Source organism: Pleurodeles waltl, chromosome 12 (genome assembly GCF_031143425.1).
Source record: "Pleurodeles waltl isolate 20211129_DDA chromosome 12, aPleWal1.hap1.20221129, whole genome shotgun sequence".
In the NCBI taxonomy this organism is placed as follows: Eukaryota; Metazoa; Chordata; class Amphibia; order Caudata; family Salamandridae; genus Pleurodeles; species Pleurodeles waltl.
Window position 1 is genome coordinate 654,524,358 of NC_090451.1, and position 19,720 is coordinate 654,544,077.

At 50.3% G+C, this 19,720-nt stretch overlaps 1 protein-coding gene across 2 annotated transcripts in view; it reads right to left on the reverse strand.

Annotated features, from left to right (window-relative positions):
* Positions 1 to 19,720, reverse strand: part of LOC138268563 (neuronal acetylcholine receptor subunit alpha-7-like) — a 267,021-nt gene that overhangs the window by 206,355 nt on the left and 40,946 nt on the right. For both annotated transcript variants that reach the window (XM_069218324.1, XM_069218323.1), the window contains exon 4: positions 215 to 259. In XM_069218324.1, coding sequence (XP_069074425.1) covers positions 215 to 259 — 45 coding nt within the window. The remainder of the gene's footprint in view (positions 1 to 214; positions 260 to 19,720) is intronic.

Below are 19,720 nucleotides of genomic sequence, written 5' to 3' on the forward strand. Positions count from 1 at the left end.
AGCCTGGAACAGTGGAGGCAGAAGGAGGGAGCCCTGGAGCACACCGGGAACTGATAAGGCCCTCTGGTGGGGCATGCATTAACCATGAGGCACCAGCAGCAAGCCAGAAATGCGCTTACTGCTTTCAGTGACGGCCTTGCAGAAAAAACACAAGCTGGGGACATCGGCTCATCAAAATACAACAGCTGCTGCAGTGACGGGCACACTCACTTACCATTTGTAACCAGATGTTTGTTGTCAAAACCTGGTTCTTTTCATCCTGTGGAGAAAAAAAAAGCATTAAGGGTGGTTGTCACAATCCACAAAAAATAAAAATATACATATAATATAATGCTTAACAATGGCATTCAACCTCTTTCTAAACACTACCAGTTTAACAGATCAGGGAACAGAGGTACATAGAAATACAATGGTTTACGCAGGGTCATACAACATAGATAAGTGTGAAAAAAAAGCATCAGAGCTCTGGTTCCACTTTCGAGAGTCTAAGCACTAGACCGCATTAGACTGCATTTCCACTTGATCACAACTCCTCCATTTGACCACTTTCACCTTTTTTTTATATTAAGTTTGCAGTATATAGATAAACAACAAAAAAAAAACATTATGTCATCAGCAGAACACAGTTGCAAAGCTCAGAGTGTAGTCATATGCATACGGACCCAGTGCACTTGGGAGACAGTTTACATTAGAACAAGTGTTTCAACCACTTCTCTGCGGAGTAGATGGGATGAAATCCGGATGCCCCAGTGGTAGACCTGACAGCCTTAGGGTGGTGATCCCCCAACTTCTTGCCTGCCTACCTCCATTTCTGACAATTTCTGAACCCGTTTTTTCTGGATTTAGGACTCTGCGCACTTTACCACTTCTGACCAGTGCTAAAGTGCATATGCTCTCCCCCCTAAAAATTGTAACATTGGTTCCTACCCAATTGGCATATTTAGTTTACCTATAAGTCCCTAGTAAAGTGCATTACGTGTACCAGGGCCTGTAAATTAAATGCTACTAATGGGCCTGCAGCACTGATTGTGCCACCCACATAAGTAGCCCCTTATCCATGCCTGCCATTGCAAGGCCTGTGTGTGCAGTTTCATTGCAACTTCGACTTGCCATTTAAAACTACTTACCAAGCTTTAAACTCCCCTTTTTCTACATATAAGTCACCCCTAAGGTAGGCCCTAGGTAACCCACAGGGCAGGGTACTATGTAAGTAATAGGCAGTGCATGTGCTTATACGTTTTACATGTCCTGGTAGTGAAAAACTCACCAATTCACTATTGTGAGGCCTGCTCCTCTCATTGACTAGCATTAGAACTGCCCTCATATACTTTTAAGAGGTAGATTCTGATCTGGAAGGAGTAGCCCTGTCATGTTTAGTATTGCCAGAATGGTAATAGAAAATCCTGATTACTTGGGAAGTTGCATTTAATATTACTAATTTAGAAATGCCACTTTTAGAAAGTGGGCATTTCTCTGCAGTTACTGCCATCTGCGACTTACAGCCCTGTCTCTGATCTACATCTGGTCTGTGCTGGTTGACAGCTCCCCTAGTGCATTCCACCCAGACAGCCATAATTACCGGACACTCAGTCACACCTGCATTCATCTGCATACAGAATGGGTCTCCCTGGGCAGGAAGGGTGGAGGGGCTCTCTCTTACACTTCAAATGCCAGTAGCCTACCCTCACGCAAAGGACTGATAACCCCCACAAGGATCATGGCAGACAGGACTGGGCTCAAAGGGGAATTTCTACACGTGAAAACCACTTTCCTGAATGGGGTGAAGTTTCCCCCCACTTCAAAGGAATTTGGGGGTATATAAACTGGGTCTCTGAGCCCACCAAATCAGAAACTTCTGGACCTACAGCTGAGCTCTGACAGAGAGACTGGCTGGCTCCCCAAAGGACATAACTGGACTACTTTGCTGAAGGACAGCTTTCCTGCTTGTTGCCATGCTGCCTGGTGCTCCTAACTCTACTGGAAGGACCCTACCCTCCTCCTAAAGTGCTCTCTAAGGGCTTGGATTAAGCCTGCCTTCTGTTCTGAAGTCTCAGGGCCAACAAAGACTTCACCCCCTTCAGGAAATCCTCAAGCGTTGGAAAATCGAAGCAATGCCTGCAGAAATTGACACAGCACCTGCATCGTGGTTAGAAAATTGTTGCAGCGCCAACTGGAATGATCCAGTGCCAGACTCGTGCCCAGAAATTGACGCAGCGCCCGCCTGACAGCTGAAATGTCACTGCATCGCCTGCTAGCTCGTCATAGTGCCTGCTCCTTCTACCAGCACGTGAAGAATTTCCAATGCATCATCCCTAGGTGTCAAAATATCCATACATCGCAGTGAGGAACCTAGGCTGCACACCTGAAAATCGACCCATCACCTTGAAGTGTGAAAAGAAACAACGCATCGTCTGTGCCGCACCAGAAAATCCAATGCAGCGGCTACTTTTTCAACACATTGCCTCCGCTGCGGCCCCTGTGCGTAGTTATTTTTGATGCGTCCCAGGAATTGCTACAAAGATGCAACCACTGACTCTTAAGGATTGAGACTCTTTTAAACCTTTAAAAAGTGATATCTCGACTTGTGCATGTTGGATTTATGTCCTTTCGACCTTATTTTATTCAGATAAATATTACCTATTTTTCTAAACCTGTGTGGTGTATTTTTGTGGTATTTTCACTGTGATACTGTATGAGTTTTTGCATAAATACTTTACACATTGCCTTCTAAGTTAAGCCTGCCAGAGGGTGAGCACAGGATCATTTGAATTGTGTTGTGACTTACCCGGACTAGGACTGTGGTCCCTGCTTGGACAAGGGTGTATACCGCTGCCAATTAGATACCCAACTTCTAACATTAGAGATCAGCGGTGAGGATAGGACTTGTGTTTGTGCAGTGCCATAGAATAGCTACGTGTACACTACCCACCCACAGTCAAGATCAGTCTGATTTATTTTCATTTTCTGCAATTTTCCCTACTTTGCATCTTTTAAATCCTACACATCATGTCTCTGGCTGGGTCCACAAGTGGAGCTGGGAAGTTTGACCTGGCTAAGATGGAGGAGTATGACGTCCCCCAACTAGAGGCCTTTTGCAAGGATATGGGGGTACCTGCCCATGGAGCTTACAAGAAGGGAGAGTTTCAAAAGGGGTTGAGGGCCTGGGCAGAGTCCAGCAATCAAGAGTATGATGAGTTGAGGGACCCTGAAAAGGACTCTTCGGAGGACCTGCCAACAGCAGTAGGGGATGACACCCCTGGATTTGTTCCTCCTGCGAGACCAGGAAGCAGTGTCTCGAGTCATGGCCTGACAACAGAGGAAAGGAGGGAAGACAAAAGAATTCCAGCTGCTGTTGGCAAGATTAAAAATAGAGGCAGAGGAGAGGAGAGCTGAAAGGCAGGCTGAAGCTGAAAGAGCCTTCGCTGATAAGAAACTTATTTTGGCTCATGAACTGAGTGAAGGAGCTGGAGCTCAAGGCTAGGCAGTCTGAATCCAGCAGTGTTGGTGGCAGCATTCCTGCAGGACCTGCTGGGTGCAAGAAGGTTTGTATACCCAAGGAAATGATGCTCACTTATGTGGTGGGAGGTGACATTGACAAGTGGTTTTCTGCTTATGCAGTTTGACTGAGGGCACATGGGGTTCCTGAAGAGCATTGGGGGGTGGGTCTGTGGAAGCACATGCCTACACTTGGGAGGGACACATTTCTGACATTAGAGGTTGGGGACTAGAACTCATATACCTTCATGAATACCAGTTTCATTGCCAAATTTGGACCGACCCCTGAGAAGTATCGCCAGCGATTCAGGGACAGTAACAAGCTCCCCAACCAAACCTCGGTAGACTTCATTGATTACTCCAGTAAGGCACTGAATGGCTGGGTGCAGGGCAGCAAAGTCAGTGATTGTGTTGGGGTGTACAATTTAATCCAGAGAGAGCACATGCTCAGTAATTGTTTTACAGAGGTGCACCAGCACCTACTTGACTGTAAGATGACTTATCCCAGAAAGCTTGCTGAGAATGTAGATCTCTGGGCTAACACCAGAGTGTTCTAAAGGTATCTGGGGGACACACCCACAAAGGCGGTCAGGGTTCTGGACAGAAAAAAAAGGTGTTAAAAAAGAAAATTAAAACTAAGGAGCTATCTAAAGGCCCCCAAAATAATTCACAAGGTGATAGTGGTAACCAGTCCCAGTCTGATTCTAAGAAGAAAGGGTTCTTTGATTTCAAGACAGAGAGGTGGTGTAGGAAGTTGGCTCTGTATATACTATTTCAAAGTAAGAAATAGTGTGCACAGAGTCCAAGGGTTCCCCTTAGAGGTAAGATAGTGGCTAAAATAGATAATTCTAATGCTCTATTTTGTGGTAGTGTGGTCGAGAAGTAGGCTTATCAGAGGGTAGTGTTAAGCATTTGTTGTACACACACAGGCAATAAATGAGGAACACACACCCAAAGACTTACTCCAGGCCAATAGGTTTTTATATTGAAAAATATATTTTCTTAGTTTATTTTAAGAACCACAGGTTCAAGATTTACAAGTAATACTTTAAATCTAAGGTACTTCACTTAAATACTTTAGGAACTTTGAATGAAAGCAATATTACATACAGGGGGTTATTCCAACTTTGGAGGAGGTGGTAATCCGTCCCAAATGTGACGGATTTACCACCAGCCGTATTACGAGTTCCATAGGATATAATGGACTCGTAATACGGCTGGTGGTAGATCCGTCACTTTACCTTCACTTTTGGGACGGATTACCACTTCCTCCAAAGTTGGAATAACCCCCACAGTCTTTGTACAAATGGCAATTTAGCTATTTTCAAAGTGGACACAGTGCAAAAATCACAGTTCCTGGGGGAGGTAAGTAAAGGTTAGTTTTGAAGGTAAGTAAAACACTTAGAAGTCTCAAGTTTGGGGCATAGGCAGCCTACCATTGGGGGTTCAAGGCAATCCCAAAGTTACCACACCAGCAGCTCAGGGCCAGTCAGGTGCAGAGGTCAAAGAGGTGCCCAAAACACATAGGAACCTATGGAGAAAAGGGGTGCTCCGGTTCCAGTCTGCCAACAGGTAAGTACTTGCGTCCTCGGGGGCAGACCAGGGGGTTTTATAGAGCACTGGGGGGGACACAAGAAGGCACCGAAAGTACACCCTCAGCAGCACAGGGGTGGCCGGGTGCAGTGTGCAAACAGGCATCGGGTTTTAGAGTGAAAACAGTGGTTCAGCGATGCAGGCAGGCACAGGGGGGGCTCCTTGGGGCAGCCACCAACTGGGCTAGGCAGAGGGTCACCTGGGGGTCGCTCTTGCACTGGAGTTCGGTTCCTTCAGGTCCTGGGGGCTGCGAGTGCAGTGTTGGTTCCAGGCGTCGGGCCCCTTGTTTCAGGCAGTCGTGGTCAGGGGGAGCCTCTGGATTCTCTCTGCAGGCATCGCTTTGGGGGCTCAGGGGGGTCGTCTCTGGCTACTCACGGGCTCGCAGTCGCCGGGGAGTCCTCCCTGTGGTGTTTGTTCTCTGGATCTCGAGCCAGGGGCATCGGGTGCAGAGTGTGAAGTCTCCTGCTTCCGGCGGGAAACGTGCAGTCTTTGAAAGTTGCTTTTTTGTTGCAAAGAAGTAGCTGGTTTTGAACAGGGATGCTGTTCACGGGTGTTTCTTGGTCCTTTAGTCCAGGGCAGTCCTCTGAGGCTTCAGAGGTCGCTGGTCCCTGTCGGATGCGTCACAGGAGCAGGTTTTCGAAGTTGGAGACAGGCCGGTAGGGCTGGGGCCAAATCAGTTGTCGTCTTCCTCCTTCTCTGCAGGCTTGTAGGTCAGCAGTCCTTCTTCTTTCTTCAGGTTCCAGGAATCTGATTTCCTGGGATCTGGGACGCCCCTAAATACTGAATTTAGGAGTGTGTTTAGGTCTGGGAGGGCAGTAGCCAATGGCTACTGTCCTTGAGGGTGGCTACATCCTCTTTGTGCCTTCTTCCTGTGGGGAGGGGGGCACATCCCTAATCCTATTGGGGGAATCCTCCAAACTCAAGATGGAGGATTTCTCAAGGCAGGGGTCACCTCAGCTCAGGACACCTTAGGGGCTGTCCTGACTGCTGGGTGACTCCTCCTTTTTTTTTCTCATTATCTCCTCCAGCCTTGCCGCCAAAAGTGGGGGCAGTGGCCCGAGGGGCGGGCATCTCCACTAGCTGGGATGCCCTGGGGCGCTGTAACAAAGAGGGTGAGCCTTTGAGGCTCACCGCCAGGTGTTACAGTTCCTGCAGGGGGAGGTGAAATGCACCGCCACCCAGTACAGGCTTTGTTCCTGGCCACAGAGTGACAAAGGCACTCTCCCCATGTGGCCAGCAACATGTCTAGAGTGTGGCAGGCTGGCAGGAACTGGTCCGCCTACACTAGAAGTCTGGTATGTATTCAGGGGGCATCTCTAAGATGCCCTCTGAGTGAATTTTACAATAAATTGCACACTGGCATCAGTGTGCATTTACTGTGCTGAGAAGTTTGATACCAAACTTCCAAGTTTTCAGTATAGCCATTATGGAACGTGTTTGACAAACTCCCAGACCATATACTCTTACGGCTAACCTGCACTTACAATGTCTAAGGTTTTGCTTAGAGACTGCAGGGGCATAGTGCTCATGCACATATGCCCTCACCTGTGGTATAGTGCACCCTGCCTTAGGGCTGTAAGGTCTGCTAGCGTGGTGACTTACCTATGCCACAGGCAGTGTGAGGTTGGCACGGCACTCTGAGGGGAGTGCCATGTCGACTTAGTCATTTTCTCCCCACCAGCACACACAAGCTGTGAGGCAGTGTGCATGTGCTGAGTGAGGGGTCCCTAGGGTGGCATAAGACATGCTGCAGCCCTTAGAGACCTTCCCTGGCATCAGGGCCCTTGGTACCAGGGGTACTAGTTACAAGGGACTTACCCGAGTGTCAGGGTTGTGCCAATTGTGGAGACAACGGTACAGTTTAGGGAAAGAACACTGGTGCTGGGGCCTGGTTAGCAGGGTCCCAGCACACTTTCAAATCATAACTTGGTATCAGCAAAGGCAAAAGGTTAGGTGGTAACCATGTCAAGGAGGCATTTCCTTACAGCGGTTAACATGGATCCCCCTCTTGGGGTCCTGCTAGTGCCTAGGTCCACCAGGTAGGTGACCTGACTCTTCTTCTCTAGCACTGGGTGAGGGCCACTCCATTTGTCCTGAAGTGTCCTGGGAGCCAAAAGCTCCAGAACCCATACTTTGTGCCCTGGCTGAAACTCAACCATAGCAGCCTTTTGGTCATACCACATCTTCTGGAGTTGTTGGCTGGCCTCAAGGTTTTTACTTGCCGTTTCCATGTACTCTGCCATCCTTGAACGCAGGCCTAGTACATAGTCCACTATATCTTGATTAGGCTCATGGAGAGGTCTCTCCCAGCCTTCTTTCACAAGAGCTAGTGGTCCCCTTACAGGGTGGCCAAACAGAAGTTCAAAGGGTGAGAATCCTACTCCCTTCTGTGGCACCTCTCTGTAAGCGAAAAGCAGACATGGCAAGAGGACATCCCATCTCCTTTTGAGTTTTTCAGGGAGCCCCATGATCATGCCCTTCATTGTCTTGTTAAATCTCTCAACAAGACCATTGGTTTGTGGATGGTATGGTGTGGTGAATTTGTAAGTCACCCCACACTCATTCCACATGTGTTTCAGGTAAGCTGTCATGAAGTTGGTACCTCTGTCAGAAACCACCTCCTTAGGAAATCCCACTCTGGTAAAAAAATACCAATGGGTGCTTTGGCTACTGCAGGGGCAGTAGTGGACCTAAGGGAAATTGCCTCAGGGTACCTAGTAGCATGATCCACTACTACTAGGATTTACTGATTCCCTGAAACTGTGGGAGATTCAAGTGGACCCACGATATCCACTCCAACTCTCTCAAAGCAGCCCTCCACCACTGGAAGTGGAATGAGGGGGGCCTATGGATGGCCACCTGTCTTACCATTGGCTTGACAGGTGGCACAGGAGGCACACAACTCCTTTACGTTCTGGGACATATTGGGCCAATAGAAATGGTTGACTAACCTCTCCCATGTCTTGGTTTTTCCCAAATGCCCAGCAAGGGGAATGTCATGGGCTAAGGTCAGAATGAACACCCTAAACTCCTGAGCCACTACCACTCTCCTAGTGGCACCAGGTTTGGGATCTCTTGCCTCAGTGCAAAGGAGTCCATCTTCCCAAAAGGCCCTGTGTGTTCCACTGACAATTCCCTTTTCTTGTTCAGCAACTTGCTGCCTTAGGCCTTCAAGAGAGGGACACGTTTCTTGCCCCTTGCACAGCTGTTCCCTTGAGGGTCCCCCTGGTCCCAAGAGCTCACCCTGGTAAGGTTCTAACTCCATAGGCTCAGTTCCCTCAGGGGATAGAACTTCTTCCTGAGAAGAGAAGTTCTGCTTCTTTTTCTGTGCTGAAGCTGGTTCCTCAGTCTAATTCCTTTTCTCTTGGAAGGTTGGGCCATTATTGCAGGCTCCAACACTTCTTTTTAACCCTGAGCTCTGCACTGTGCCCTAACCTTGACACACACCAGTTCAGGGATACCCAGCATGGCAGCATGGGTTTTGAGTTCTACCTCAGCCCTTGCTGAGGACTCCAGATCATTTCCAAGCAGACATTCTACTGGTGTAGCAGAAGAGACTACCACCTGTTTCAGCCCAGTGACCCCTCCCCATTCTAAAGTTATCATAGCCATAGGATGTACTTTAGTCTGATTGTCAGCATTGGTGACTGGATAAGTTTGTCCAATCAGCTATTGTCCTGGGGAAATCAGTTTGTCTGTCACCATAGTGACACTGGCACCTGTATCCCTCAGAGCCTCTACTCTAGTCCCATTAATAAAGAGCTGCTGCCTGTATTTTTGCAAGTTAGGCGGGCTGGCAGCTAATGTGGCTAAGTCCGCCCTACCCTCAGAGACTAATGTAGCTTCAGTGTGGACCCTGATTTGCTCTGGGCACACTGTTGATCCCACCTGGAGACTGGCTATTCCAGTGCTAACTGGAGTAGTAGTTGAAGTGGAACCTTTCTTGGGACAGGCCTTGTCTCCAGTTTGGTGTCCATGCTGACTACAGCTGCGACACCAGTCCTTTTTGGGATCAAAGTTTTTACCCTTGTACCCAAATGAGGATTGTGAAGAGGCTTTGGACCCACCCTCCTGTGCAGGTTTTTGGGGCCCTGTAGAAGACTCTCTACTTTTTCCCTTGGATGTCTCAACACTCTTCCCCTGGGGAGGCTTTGTGACCCCTTTCTTTTGCTCACCCCCTGTGGAAGTCTTGGTCACCCTTGTCTTGACCCAGTGGTCTGCCTTCTTTCCCAATTCTTGGGGAGAAATTGGACCTAGGTCTACCAAATGCTGATGCAGTTTATCATTGAAACAATTACTTAAAAGGTGTTCCTTCATAAACAAGTTATGCAGCCCTTCATAATCATTTACACCACTGCCATTAATCCAACCATCTAGTGTCTTGACTGAGAAGTCAACCAAATCATCGCAGGTCTGGCTCGAGGATTTTCGAGCCCCCCTGAACCTAATCCTGTACTCCTCAGTTGAGAATCCAAAGTCCTCAATCAGGGTAGCCTTCATGAGGTCATAGGATTCTGTGTCTTTTCCAGGGAGTGTGAGGAGTCTATCCCTACACTTTCCAGTGAACATTTCCCAAAGGAGAGCACCCCAGTGAGATCTGTTGACTTTTCTGGTTCCACAGGCCCTCTCAAAAGCTGTGAACCATTTGGTGATGTCATCACCATCTTCATATTTTGTTACAATCTCTTTGGGCATTTTTAGCATGTCAGTATTTTCTCTGACCCTATTTAAGTTGCTGCCACCACTGATGGGAGCTAAACCCATCCCCTGTCTTTCCCTCTCTATGGCTAGGAGCTGTCTCTCCAAAGCCAATCTTTTGGCCATCCTGGCTAACAGGAGGTCATCTTCATTGAGGTTGCCCTCAATGCTTCCAGCGTTACTGGACTCCCCTGTGGAAGAACCAGTTTCTCTGACTATCACTTGTGGAGTCAGGGTTTGAGGGACAGGAGGGAATTATCCTTCAGGTCACTAGTTTCCCCCTCTGTAAGGTTATCTTCAGAGGGGTGGTCTCTTACAAACTCTGCCAAAAGCTCCTAGAGCTTAACTTTGATAGGGTTTGATCCAGTCTTTATATTTTTTAGCTTACAGAGAGGCCTTAACTCTGACATCTCTAGATAGAGGTAGGGGCTGAGTGGAGTTCCACCACCATCTCTTCTGTGCTAGACATTACTTTATAAAAGTTGGGATACTTTTTAAGAATCTAAAACTATCTCTAGAGCTTAAGCCAAACTTTTACAAAACTTTTAAACTCTAAAATAAATGCTAACAGGGACTTACACAAGGCCCTAGCAGGACTTTTAAAAATGTAGAAAAAAAGCTCAAATTGCAAAAATCAGTTTCTAATGGCAATTTCTGAAATTTAGTCGTGTGATCAGGTATTGGCTGAGTAGTCCAGCAAATGCAAAGTCTTAGACCCCACCGCTGATCCACAAATGTAGGAAGTTGGCTCTGTATATACTATTTCAAAGTAAGAAATAGTGTGCACTGAGTCCAAGGGTTTCCCTTAGAGGTAAAATAGTGGCAAAATTAGATAATTATAATGCTCTATTTTGTGGTAGTGTGGTCGAGCAGTAGGCTTATCAGAGGGTTGTGTTAAGCATTTGTTGTACACACACAGGCAATAAATGAGGAACACACACTCAAAGACTTACTCCAGGCCAATAGATTTTTATATAGAAAAATATATTTTCTTAGTTTATTTTAAGAACCACAGCTTTAAGTATTACAGTAAACACTTTAAATTCAAGGTACTTCACACTTAGATACTTTAGGAAGTTTGAATGAAAACAATATAATGTACAGTCTTTGTAAAAATGGCAATAAGCTATTTTCAAAGTGAACACTGTGCAAAAATCAACAGTTCCTGGGGGAGGTAAGTAAAGGTTAGATTAGGAGGTAAGTAAAAAACTTACAGGTCTCATTTCTGGGGCATAGGCAGCCCACCGTTGGGGGTTCAAGGCAACCCCAAAGTTACCACACCAGCAGCTCAGGGCCGGTCAGGTGCAGAGGTCAAAGAGGTGCCCAAAACACACATGCGATAATGGAGAACAGGGGTGCTCCGGTTCCAGTCTGCCAGCAGGTAAGTACCTGCGTCCTCAGGGGGCAGACCAGGGGGGTTTTGTAGAGCACTGGGGGGTACGCAAGTAGGCACACAAAACACACCTTCAGCGGCACAGGGGCGGCCGGGTGCAGTGTGCAAAGCAGGTGTGGGTTTTGTATAGGTTTCAATGGAGGGATCCGGAGATCATTCTAGCGGTGCAGGCAGGTACAGGGGGGGCTTCTTGGGACAGCCACCACCTGGGCAAGGCAGAGGGTCGCCTGGGGGTCACTCCTGCATCAAAGTTCGATTCCTTCAGGTCCTGGGGGCTGCGGGTGCAGTGTTGGTTCCAGCCGGCAGGTCCCTTGTTACAGGCAGTCGCGGTCAGGGGGAGCCTCTGGACTCTCTCTGCAGGCGTCGCTGTGGGGGCTCAGGGGGGTCGTCTCTGGTTACTCACGGGCTCGCAGTCGCCAGGGAGTCCTCCCTGAGGTGTTCAGTTTCTGCAGGTCGAGCCGGGGACGTCAGGTGCAGAGTGTAGAGTCTCACGCTTACAGCGGGAAACGTGAAGTCTTTGGAAATTGCTTCTTTGTTGCAAAGAAGTTGCTAGTTTTGAACAGAGCAGCTGTTTACGGGAGTTTCTTGGTCCTTTAGCCCAGGGCAGTCCTCTGAGGCTTCAGAGGTCGCTGGTCCCTGTCGGATGTGTCGCTGGAGCAGGTTTTTCGAAGTTGGAGACAGGCCAGTAGGGCTGGGGCCAAAGAAGTTGTCGTCTTCCTCCTTCTCTGCAGGCTTGTAGGTCAGCAGTCCTTCTTGTTTCTTCAGGTTGCAGGAATCTGATTTCCTGGGATCTGCGGAGCCCCTAAATACTGAATTTAGGGGTGTGTTTAGGTCTGGGAGGGCAGTAGCCAATGGCTACTGTCCTTGAGGGTGGCTACACCCTCTTTGTGCCTCCTCCCTGTGGGGAGGGGGGCACATCCCTAATCCTATTGGGGGAATCCTCCAAACTTATGATGGAGGATTTCTCAAGGCAGGGGTCACCTCAGCTCAGGACACCTTAGGGGCTGTCCTGACTGGTGGGTGACTCCTCCTTGTTTTTCTCATTATCTCCTCCAGCCTTGCCGCCAAAACTGGGGGCAGTGGCCGGAGGGGCGGGCATCTCCACTAGCTGGGGTGCCCTGGGGTGCTGTAACAAAAGGGGTGAGCCTTTGAGGCTCACCACCAGGTGTTACAGCTCCCCCTGCAGGAAGTGAGAAACACCTCCACACAGTACAGGCGTTGTCCCTGGCCACAGAGGGACAACGGCACTCTCCCCATGTGGCCAGCAACATGTCTGGTGTGTGGCAGGCTGGCAGAAACTGGTCAGCTTACACTAGAAGTCGGGTAGGTATTCAGGGGGCGTCTCTAAGATGCCCTATGGGTGTATGTTACAATAAATTGCACACTGGCATCAGTGTGCATTTATTGTGCTGAGAAGTTTGATAGCAAACTTCCACGTTTTCAGTGTAGCCATTATGGAACTGTGGAGTTCGTGTTTGACAAACTCCCAGACCATATACTCTTATGGCTACCCTGCACTTACAATGTCTAAGGTTTTGCTTAGACACTGTAGGGGCATAGTGCTCACGCACCTATGGCCTCACCTGTGGTATAGTGCACCCTGCCTTAGGGCTGTAAAAGGCCTGCTAGAGGGGTGACCTACCTATGCCACAGGCAGTGTGAGGTTGGCATGGCACTCGGAGGGGAGCGCCATGTCGACTTAGTCATTTTCTCCCCACCAGCACACACAAGCTGTGAAGCTGTGAAACAGTGTGCATGTGCTGAGTGAGGAGTCCCTAGGGTGTCAAAAAAAGACTAAGTCGACATGGCACTCCCTGACTCGAAAACCTGCAACAGGGACGCATCCAACAGGGACCAGCGACCTCTGAAGCCTCAGAGGACTGCCCTTCTTGGAAGGTTGCACACAGGCCATGGCAACTGCAAGTTACACAGTGCACGGGGGTACTGTCTTGCGTGGGGAGGCAAGCTCTTACCTCCATCAAAGTTGAACAGCTGGACGTTGGAACTGTCGGGGTCACTTTAGTCCACCACCCGTGTTGCTGGATCCACGCTCGCCATCTGGAGAGGGGACCCACGCCACCGGTCGTCGCTGCAGAGAGGTGCCTGCTGAAGCAGGGAAGTTACTCCGTCACCCCACGGGAGATTCCTTCGGTTCTTCTGGTGCAGGCAGACGACAGGCAGTCCTCTGAGGATGCACACCCCGGAAACTTCCAGCTGCTGGCGGGAGCTGAAATTACAATGTTGCAGAAGTCGTCTTTGCTTCTTTGTTGCAGTCTGTAGAGTTCCTGGAGAGTTCAGCTGCGGTTCCGTCGGTAGAAGATGAAGCAAAGGATGCAGAGGACTCCTGCTGGAGTCTTGCAATCCGAATCTGAAGAAACACCCAGAGGAGAGACCCTAAATAGGCCTGAGAGGGGGATTGGCCACCTAACCAGGTAAGCACCTATCAGGAGGGGACTCTGGCGTCACCTGCTGATACTGGCCACTGAGATGATCCCCTTTCGCTTGTCCAGGTTCGCGCCAGAGCAGGGACTGGGGGGTCCCTGAACCGGTGTAGACTGGATTATGCAAGGAGTGCACCATCTGTGCCCTTCAAAGCATTTCCAGAGTCTCTGGGAGCCTAACCCTCCCATGCCTGTAACACCTATTTCCAAAGGGAGAGGGTGTAACACCCTCTCCCAAAGGAAATTGTTTGTTCTGCCTTCCTGGGCTTGAGCTGCTGAAGCAACAAGAGGGCAGAAACCTGTCTACGAGGTGGCAGCAGCTGGGGCTGCCTGAAAAACCTCAGAAGGCTGGTATGGTAGTATTGGGAGTCCAATGTGAAGCCCCCAGAGTACATGGGATTGTACAACCAATACTGGAATCAGTATTGGGGTACAATTCACAGTTCTTAGACACCTTACATGGCCATATTCGGGGTTACCTTTGTGAAGATGGAGATAGGTATTGACCTATGTCCAGTGCACGCGTAAAATGGCATCTCCGCACTCACAAAGTGCAGGCAAATGGGCCTAGATGACGTGGGGGCACCTCTGCTAGTGCACAGGTACTTTGCACCCAGCCATCAGGGTTGGAAGGCCTGACATATAGGTGACTTATAAGTGACCTAGTGTAGTAAAAATGGCTGTGAAATTGTGCTTGCACTATTTCACACAGGCTGCAATGGCAGTCCTATAGAAGCCTTTGCATGGGCTCTCTATGGATGGCAAAAGTAACGCTGCAGCCCAAAGGGATCACCTGGAACCCCAATGCCCTGTGTACCTAGGTACCATTTACTAGGGACTTCTAAGGGAGGACCAGTATTCCAATTTGGAGTGAAATACTGCGTTACCAGTATGTAAGAAGAAATTTGGAAACAGAGAGAGCATAAGCACGGGGGGTCCTGGTTAGCAGGACTTCAGTGACACTTTTAGAAAACAGTGAAAACCGATGGCGGCGTGAGCAGACGCATCGTGTAGCGCTCCACTGCCCTGGCCTAAAGAAGTGGCATAGCGGTCCCGGGCCCCATCGTTCGAGCGTCCCCAAGTGTTCGGGGGTGCTATCGGGAACTGGGGACTGGGCGGAGCGCCCTGGAGCTGGGGCAGGGCCGGCGGGGGAGCCGAGCCTGATCACGCCATCGGTGGAGCACGGGGTGCACGTGGTCGGCGCTGGCTGCCAGGCCGAGCGCCCGGCACCCGCGAGGCGGAGAGAGGCACGGATGGCTGGACCCGGCCCTGGCTGCGGCAGTGGCAGGAGCAGCTTGAGGAGAAGAGCGCAGCGGCACATACCGGGCCGCGGAGGTAACGGGCCCGGGGGCGGAGTTGACGGCACGTGGCAGCGTTGCATGGCTCTGGCCCCCCGACCCTAGGAGAGCCTGACAGTTCCGGGAGTGGTCCGGTGGGGCCCTGGGGGGCCAAAAAGAGAGAAGCTGAGCCCCCCTGTCCTCTATTGAAGCAGTGGGCCCGTGGCCCTTGAAGAGGGAAGTGTGGCGCTGAAACAAGAGGGGCTCGGCAGGACTGGTCGGTCCGCAGCAGGGAGATGGCACACAGCAGCATTGCGAGGCTCTTGTCCCCCGGCCCTTGGAGAGCCTGACGTTTCCAGGAGTGGCCTGGTGGGGTCCTGGGGAGGCAGGGCGGGGGAAGGCAGGACGGGGGAAGCCCCTGCCCTCTATTGAAGCAGTGGGCCCTTGGCCTTTGAAGCGGGGAGTGCAGTGCTGCAGCAGGAGAAAGGGGCTCAGTGGGACTGGTCGGCCCGTGGCGGGGTGACAGAGTAGCTGTCGGGCGCTGCCCTTATACGAGAGCTGGAGTGGAGGTCTTATTAGGAGTTGAAAGTGGTGATGGCATCCTCCAAACCTAAGAGGGACCAGTCGGTCAGGGAGATGCTGACGAGATCTCACCCATCGCAAGACAAGCACGCCGAGGCTGCAGCCCAGACAACGGGGCCTGAAGAAAAGGGAGATGCAGAGGATGACGGAGAGGCCCCGGTCACGAAGGGCTTCCTCACCTCCTTGTTCAACTCTCTGAGGATGGATCTGCAGGAGCTCCGAAAATATATCTCCCAGGAGATGCGGGAACTACGCGCTATTACCTCGTTGGGCGAAAGTGTGTCCAGTATGGATAACACCAGGATCAATTGCAGATCGCGGCCGAGGACTTGGAAAATCGCTCCTGCGCTATAATATACGCATTAGAGATGTTCCTCATGGGGTTGAGGGAGATGACATTAGAGAGGTTGTTACAGCTTTGTTTCGCTCCCTCCTAGGACCAAAAGGCAAGCAAGAGATCACACTGGATCTGGTCCATAGAGCGGGCCGGCCAAGGCGCGCTGGATCGCGCCCCCCTGATATTTTAGCGTGCGTCCACAATTTTACGACCAAAGAAAATATTCTCCAAATGGCACAAAATTTCCCTCAGATCCAGTTTAGGGGGCACAGCTTACAGCTCTATCAGGACCTCTCTAGGCTGACGCTGCAGGTGCCTAGAGAACTCAAGCCCATAACAGACTATCTCCGGGCCAACTTCACATCTTACAATTGGGGTCATCCCTTCCGACTCGTGTTCCGGTGGGGGACCAGACAAGAGGAGACCACAATAGATCCCAGGGCTTTAGCGGACCACGCCCCTATCACTTTGACGGCCCATCTCAGCCTCAGCCGAGCCCGGGGCCCTGGTTGGTGCTTTCGGGACATGATCCTGCAGTCCCGGGATACGGTAGACGCTGTGCGACAGGCGATCACAGACTATCTTAGTCGCAATGGTAATGGGCTGACCAGTTTAGAGATGCTTTGGGAGACGCTCAAGGTAGTCATACGCGGGGAGGTGATCTCACTCTCGGCCAAAGAAAACAAGGCCCGGAGGGACCAGGGAGCGGTGTTGGAGCAGAGGGTGGCTGCTCTGTAGCACTCTCATAAGCACGCTGGTGCTCCCAGAGTCTGGAGGGAACTAGAGAAAATGTGCTTGCAACTGAAAAGATTGTACTGGGATCGAGCGGAGTATGCTTTAGCACAGCTCAAACATAAATTTTACACAGGGGGCAACCGATGCGGGAAACTTCTGGCCCATAAACTAAGGGCTCAGCGTCACGTCAGCACCATAAAGATGGTGCGTTCCCCATCCCTAGGGGAGGCGCGCACGGATACGTAAATAGCAGAAGCATTTTCGGACTTCTACAGGGAGCTATATGTGGCAGACTCGGCGATTGGCCTTGACACCTCTTCCTACCTTACTGATTGTGTAGTTACCCCATCAGGGAACAGGATGCAGCTCTCCTTGACCAACCCATTAGGACAGAGGTGGTGATCTTGGCTATCTCCCGTCTTATGGTCGGGAAGTCGCCTGGTCCGGACGGCTACACCCCGCTTTTCTATAAAACCTTTTGTCCGGACCTGGCCCCAATACTTACACGCCTCTTCACCTCTTTCATAGAGACCAAGGACCTTGCTCTCAGTATGCTCGAAGCAATGATCACGGTCATTCACAAACCTGGGAAGGACACGGAGGTATGTGGATTATACCGACCCATCTCACTTCTAAATATAGATGCCAAGCTGTTCACTGGCATCAACCCCTACATTATCAACCCGGATCAGGCGGGCTTCATACCCCATAGACAGTGTGGGGATAATACGAAATGACTCATTTGATAGACAAAACGCACAGATCCCGCAAGGAGGCACTCCTTGTCATTGACGCGGAGAAGGCATATGACAGGGTGCACTGGCCTTATCTTTTCCGGGTGTTGGAGTGGTTCGGGGTTGGACTGGCGCTCCTAACCTGGATAAAATGTGTCTATCGAGAGCCCAGGGCAGCGGTCCGCATCAATGGAGCGTTGTTGTTGCCGTTCCCGATAAGACGAGGAAGGAGACCGGGTTGCCCGCTCTCCCCTCTCCTATTCGCTCTCTACATGGAGCCCCTGGCACAAAGACTTCGAGCTGATCCCCGTATTACTGGCATTAAATTTGGGGGCGATCACCACCTTATCAGTCTATACGCTGACAATGTGATTCTTAAGCTGGCGGAGCCCATGATCTCGCTTCCAGCGCTCACAGATGTCTTACGCACAGTTTGTACAGTTTCAGGGTTTAAAGGAAATGCACAGAAATCTCAAATCCTGAACCTGTCGGTCCTCCCTGAACACGAGGAGGAACTACGCTCCAGATTCCCTTTTGTATGGACATCGTCGCATGTCCCGTACCTTGGCATAGTTCTAGCAATGACAGCCGCAAAGACAGCTTGTACGAATTATGCTTCCCTCTCGAAGGAGGTAGTAAAAGACTTAGAGATATGGGGGAAGCATAAACTATCTTGGTTCGGCAGGGTCGCTGCAATCAAAATGACAATTTTGCAGCGCATACTCTATTTGTTTCAGATACTTCTCCTGACTCCGATGCATAGCACCATCGCTACACTTCAGACGACAATTTTGAGATTTATATGGGACCAGAAACCTGCACGCATATCGCGCCACACATTATACCTTCCTAAGGCGGAGGGGGGGCTGGCGGGTCCCTGCTTGTTGAAGTATTACCAGGCGGCTCAGTTGCGTTTCATACTGGAGTGGAGCCGTCCGTTTACCGAGAAGCACTGGTGCTTTATGGACCAGGCGTTGCCGGGTCCCATATCTGGAAGGAACCTTGGCTGCGACGCAGATATAGAGCGATAGGGCTCTACTCATCACCTATTACTGGCGTGACTCTCGGGGGTGTGGTATGCAGTGACAACTAGATATGGCTTGACAACCTTTCCCTCCGCCATGACGCCGATCTGCGCGAATCCCGACTTCGCACCCGGCCTGAAATCAGAGGGCTTTCAACGTTTGCATGATGGGGGTTGCAGAAGGGTGGGGAGTCTATTTGACACAGACGGTATTATCCCCTTTGATCGGATGAGAGAGACATACGGATTAAAGGAAGCAGATAGATTGACATTCTACCAGGTCAGAGACTGGGTACTCCAACCAGCGGTTAAGCCCTTAGTAGATAGAACACTCACAGCATTTGAGAAATGGCTTCTGGTGAAAATACAGGTCACGCGGTTGATTTTGGAAATCTATAAACCCCTCCGAGTGGCCACACTACCCTCCAAACCTAAGGGGCAGAAAAGGTGGGAGGGTGAGGTGGGGAGGGACCTGACAGAGGAGGAGTGGGAGGGTATACACTTCAGGGCACACCACACAGCTCACAACATACCAGGGGCTGAAACAGCCTATAAGATAGCTACATACTGATACTATACCCCTGCAAGGATACACACGTGGGACCCCACTAAATCCGGGCTCTGCTGGAGGGGATGCGGAAACACAGGCACATTCATTCACTTGCTGTGGCACTGTCCTAAGCTGAAAAGATATTGGAGTAGCATCCTCGATTAAATAGATAGGGTATTCCACACAGAGATACGCAGGCTTCCGACGTATATTCTGGGCATTCCCAACCCTCTCACCTTTCCCCTCCGCTCCTTGAGGGGACGACAGATTGCCCTTGCCTTCAATGCGGCGCACCAGATGATACTAGCTCTGTGGGGCACGGACAGGGTTCCGAGCTACACTTCAAGGCTTCATAAACTCTGGTTCATCCTAGCGATGGAGAAACTAACCCTGGCGGCCAGCCAGAGAGCAGAAGTAACGGCCACTCTGTGGAGACCCTTTATTCAGATTCTGACCACTGAATTCAACGAACTTACCTGTCCTGCTTACTTAAAGACCCTGCGACTGCTGCAAGATGCCTGACCATGGAGGGGACAGCCAAACTTCTCGGGTCGGGCTGTGGGTCCTGGGCCCTGGTAGACAGTGGGGCTGAGCGTCCGAGAGGGCGAAGGGAGAAGACATCACTGAGTGATGATCGTGGGGAACCATGTTGCTTTATCTTGTTTTCCTGTTGTACTCCTCTTTATTTATCTCATTTTTTCCTTCCTTTTTTGCTTGTTGTCTTCCTCCTTGTGGTAACTGTTCTTGTTCATTGTTGTCTGTTGTGAGAAGGGCAATAATGCATTTGAGCCCATGCGGACCCTTTCTTGGACTGAGTGAAAGATGGATCATCTATGCTGCCGACCAATGGGGTTGTAGGCG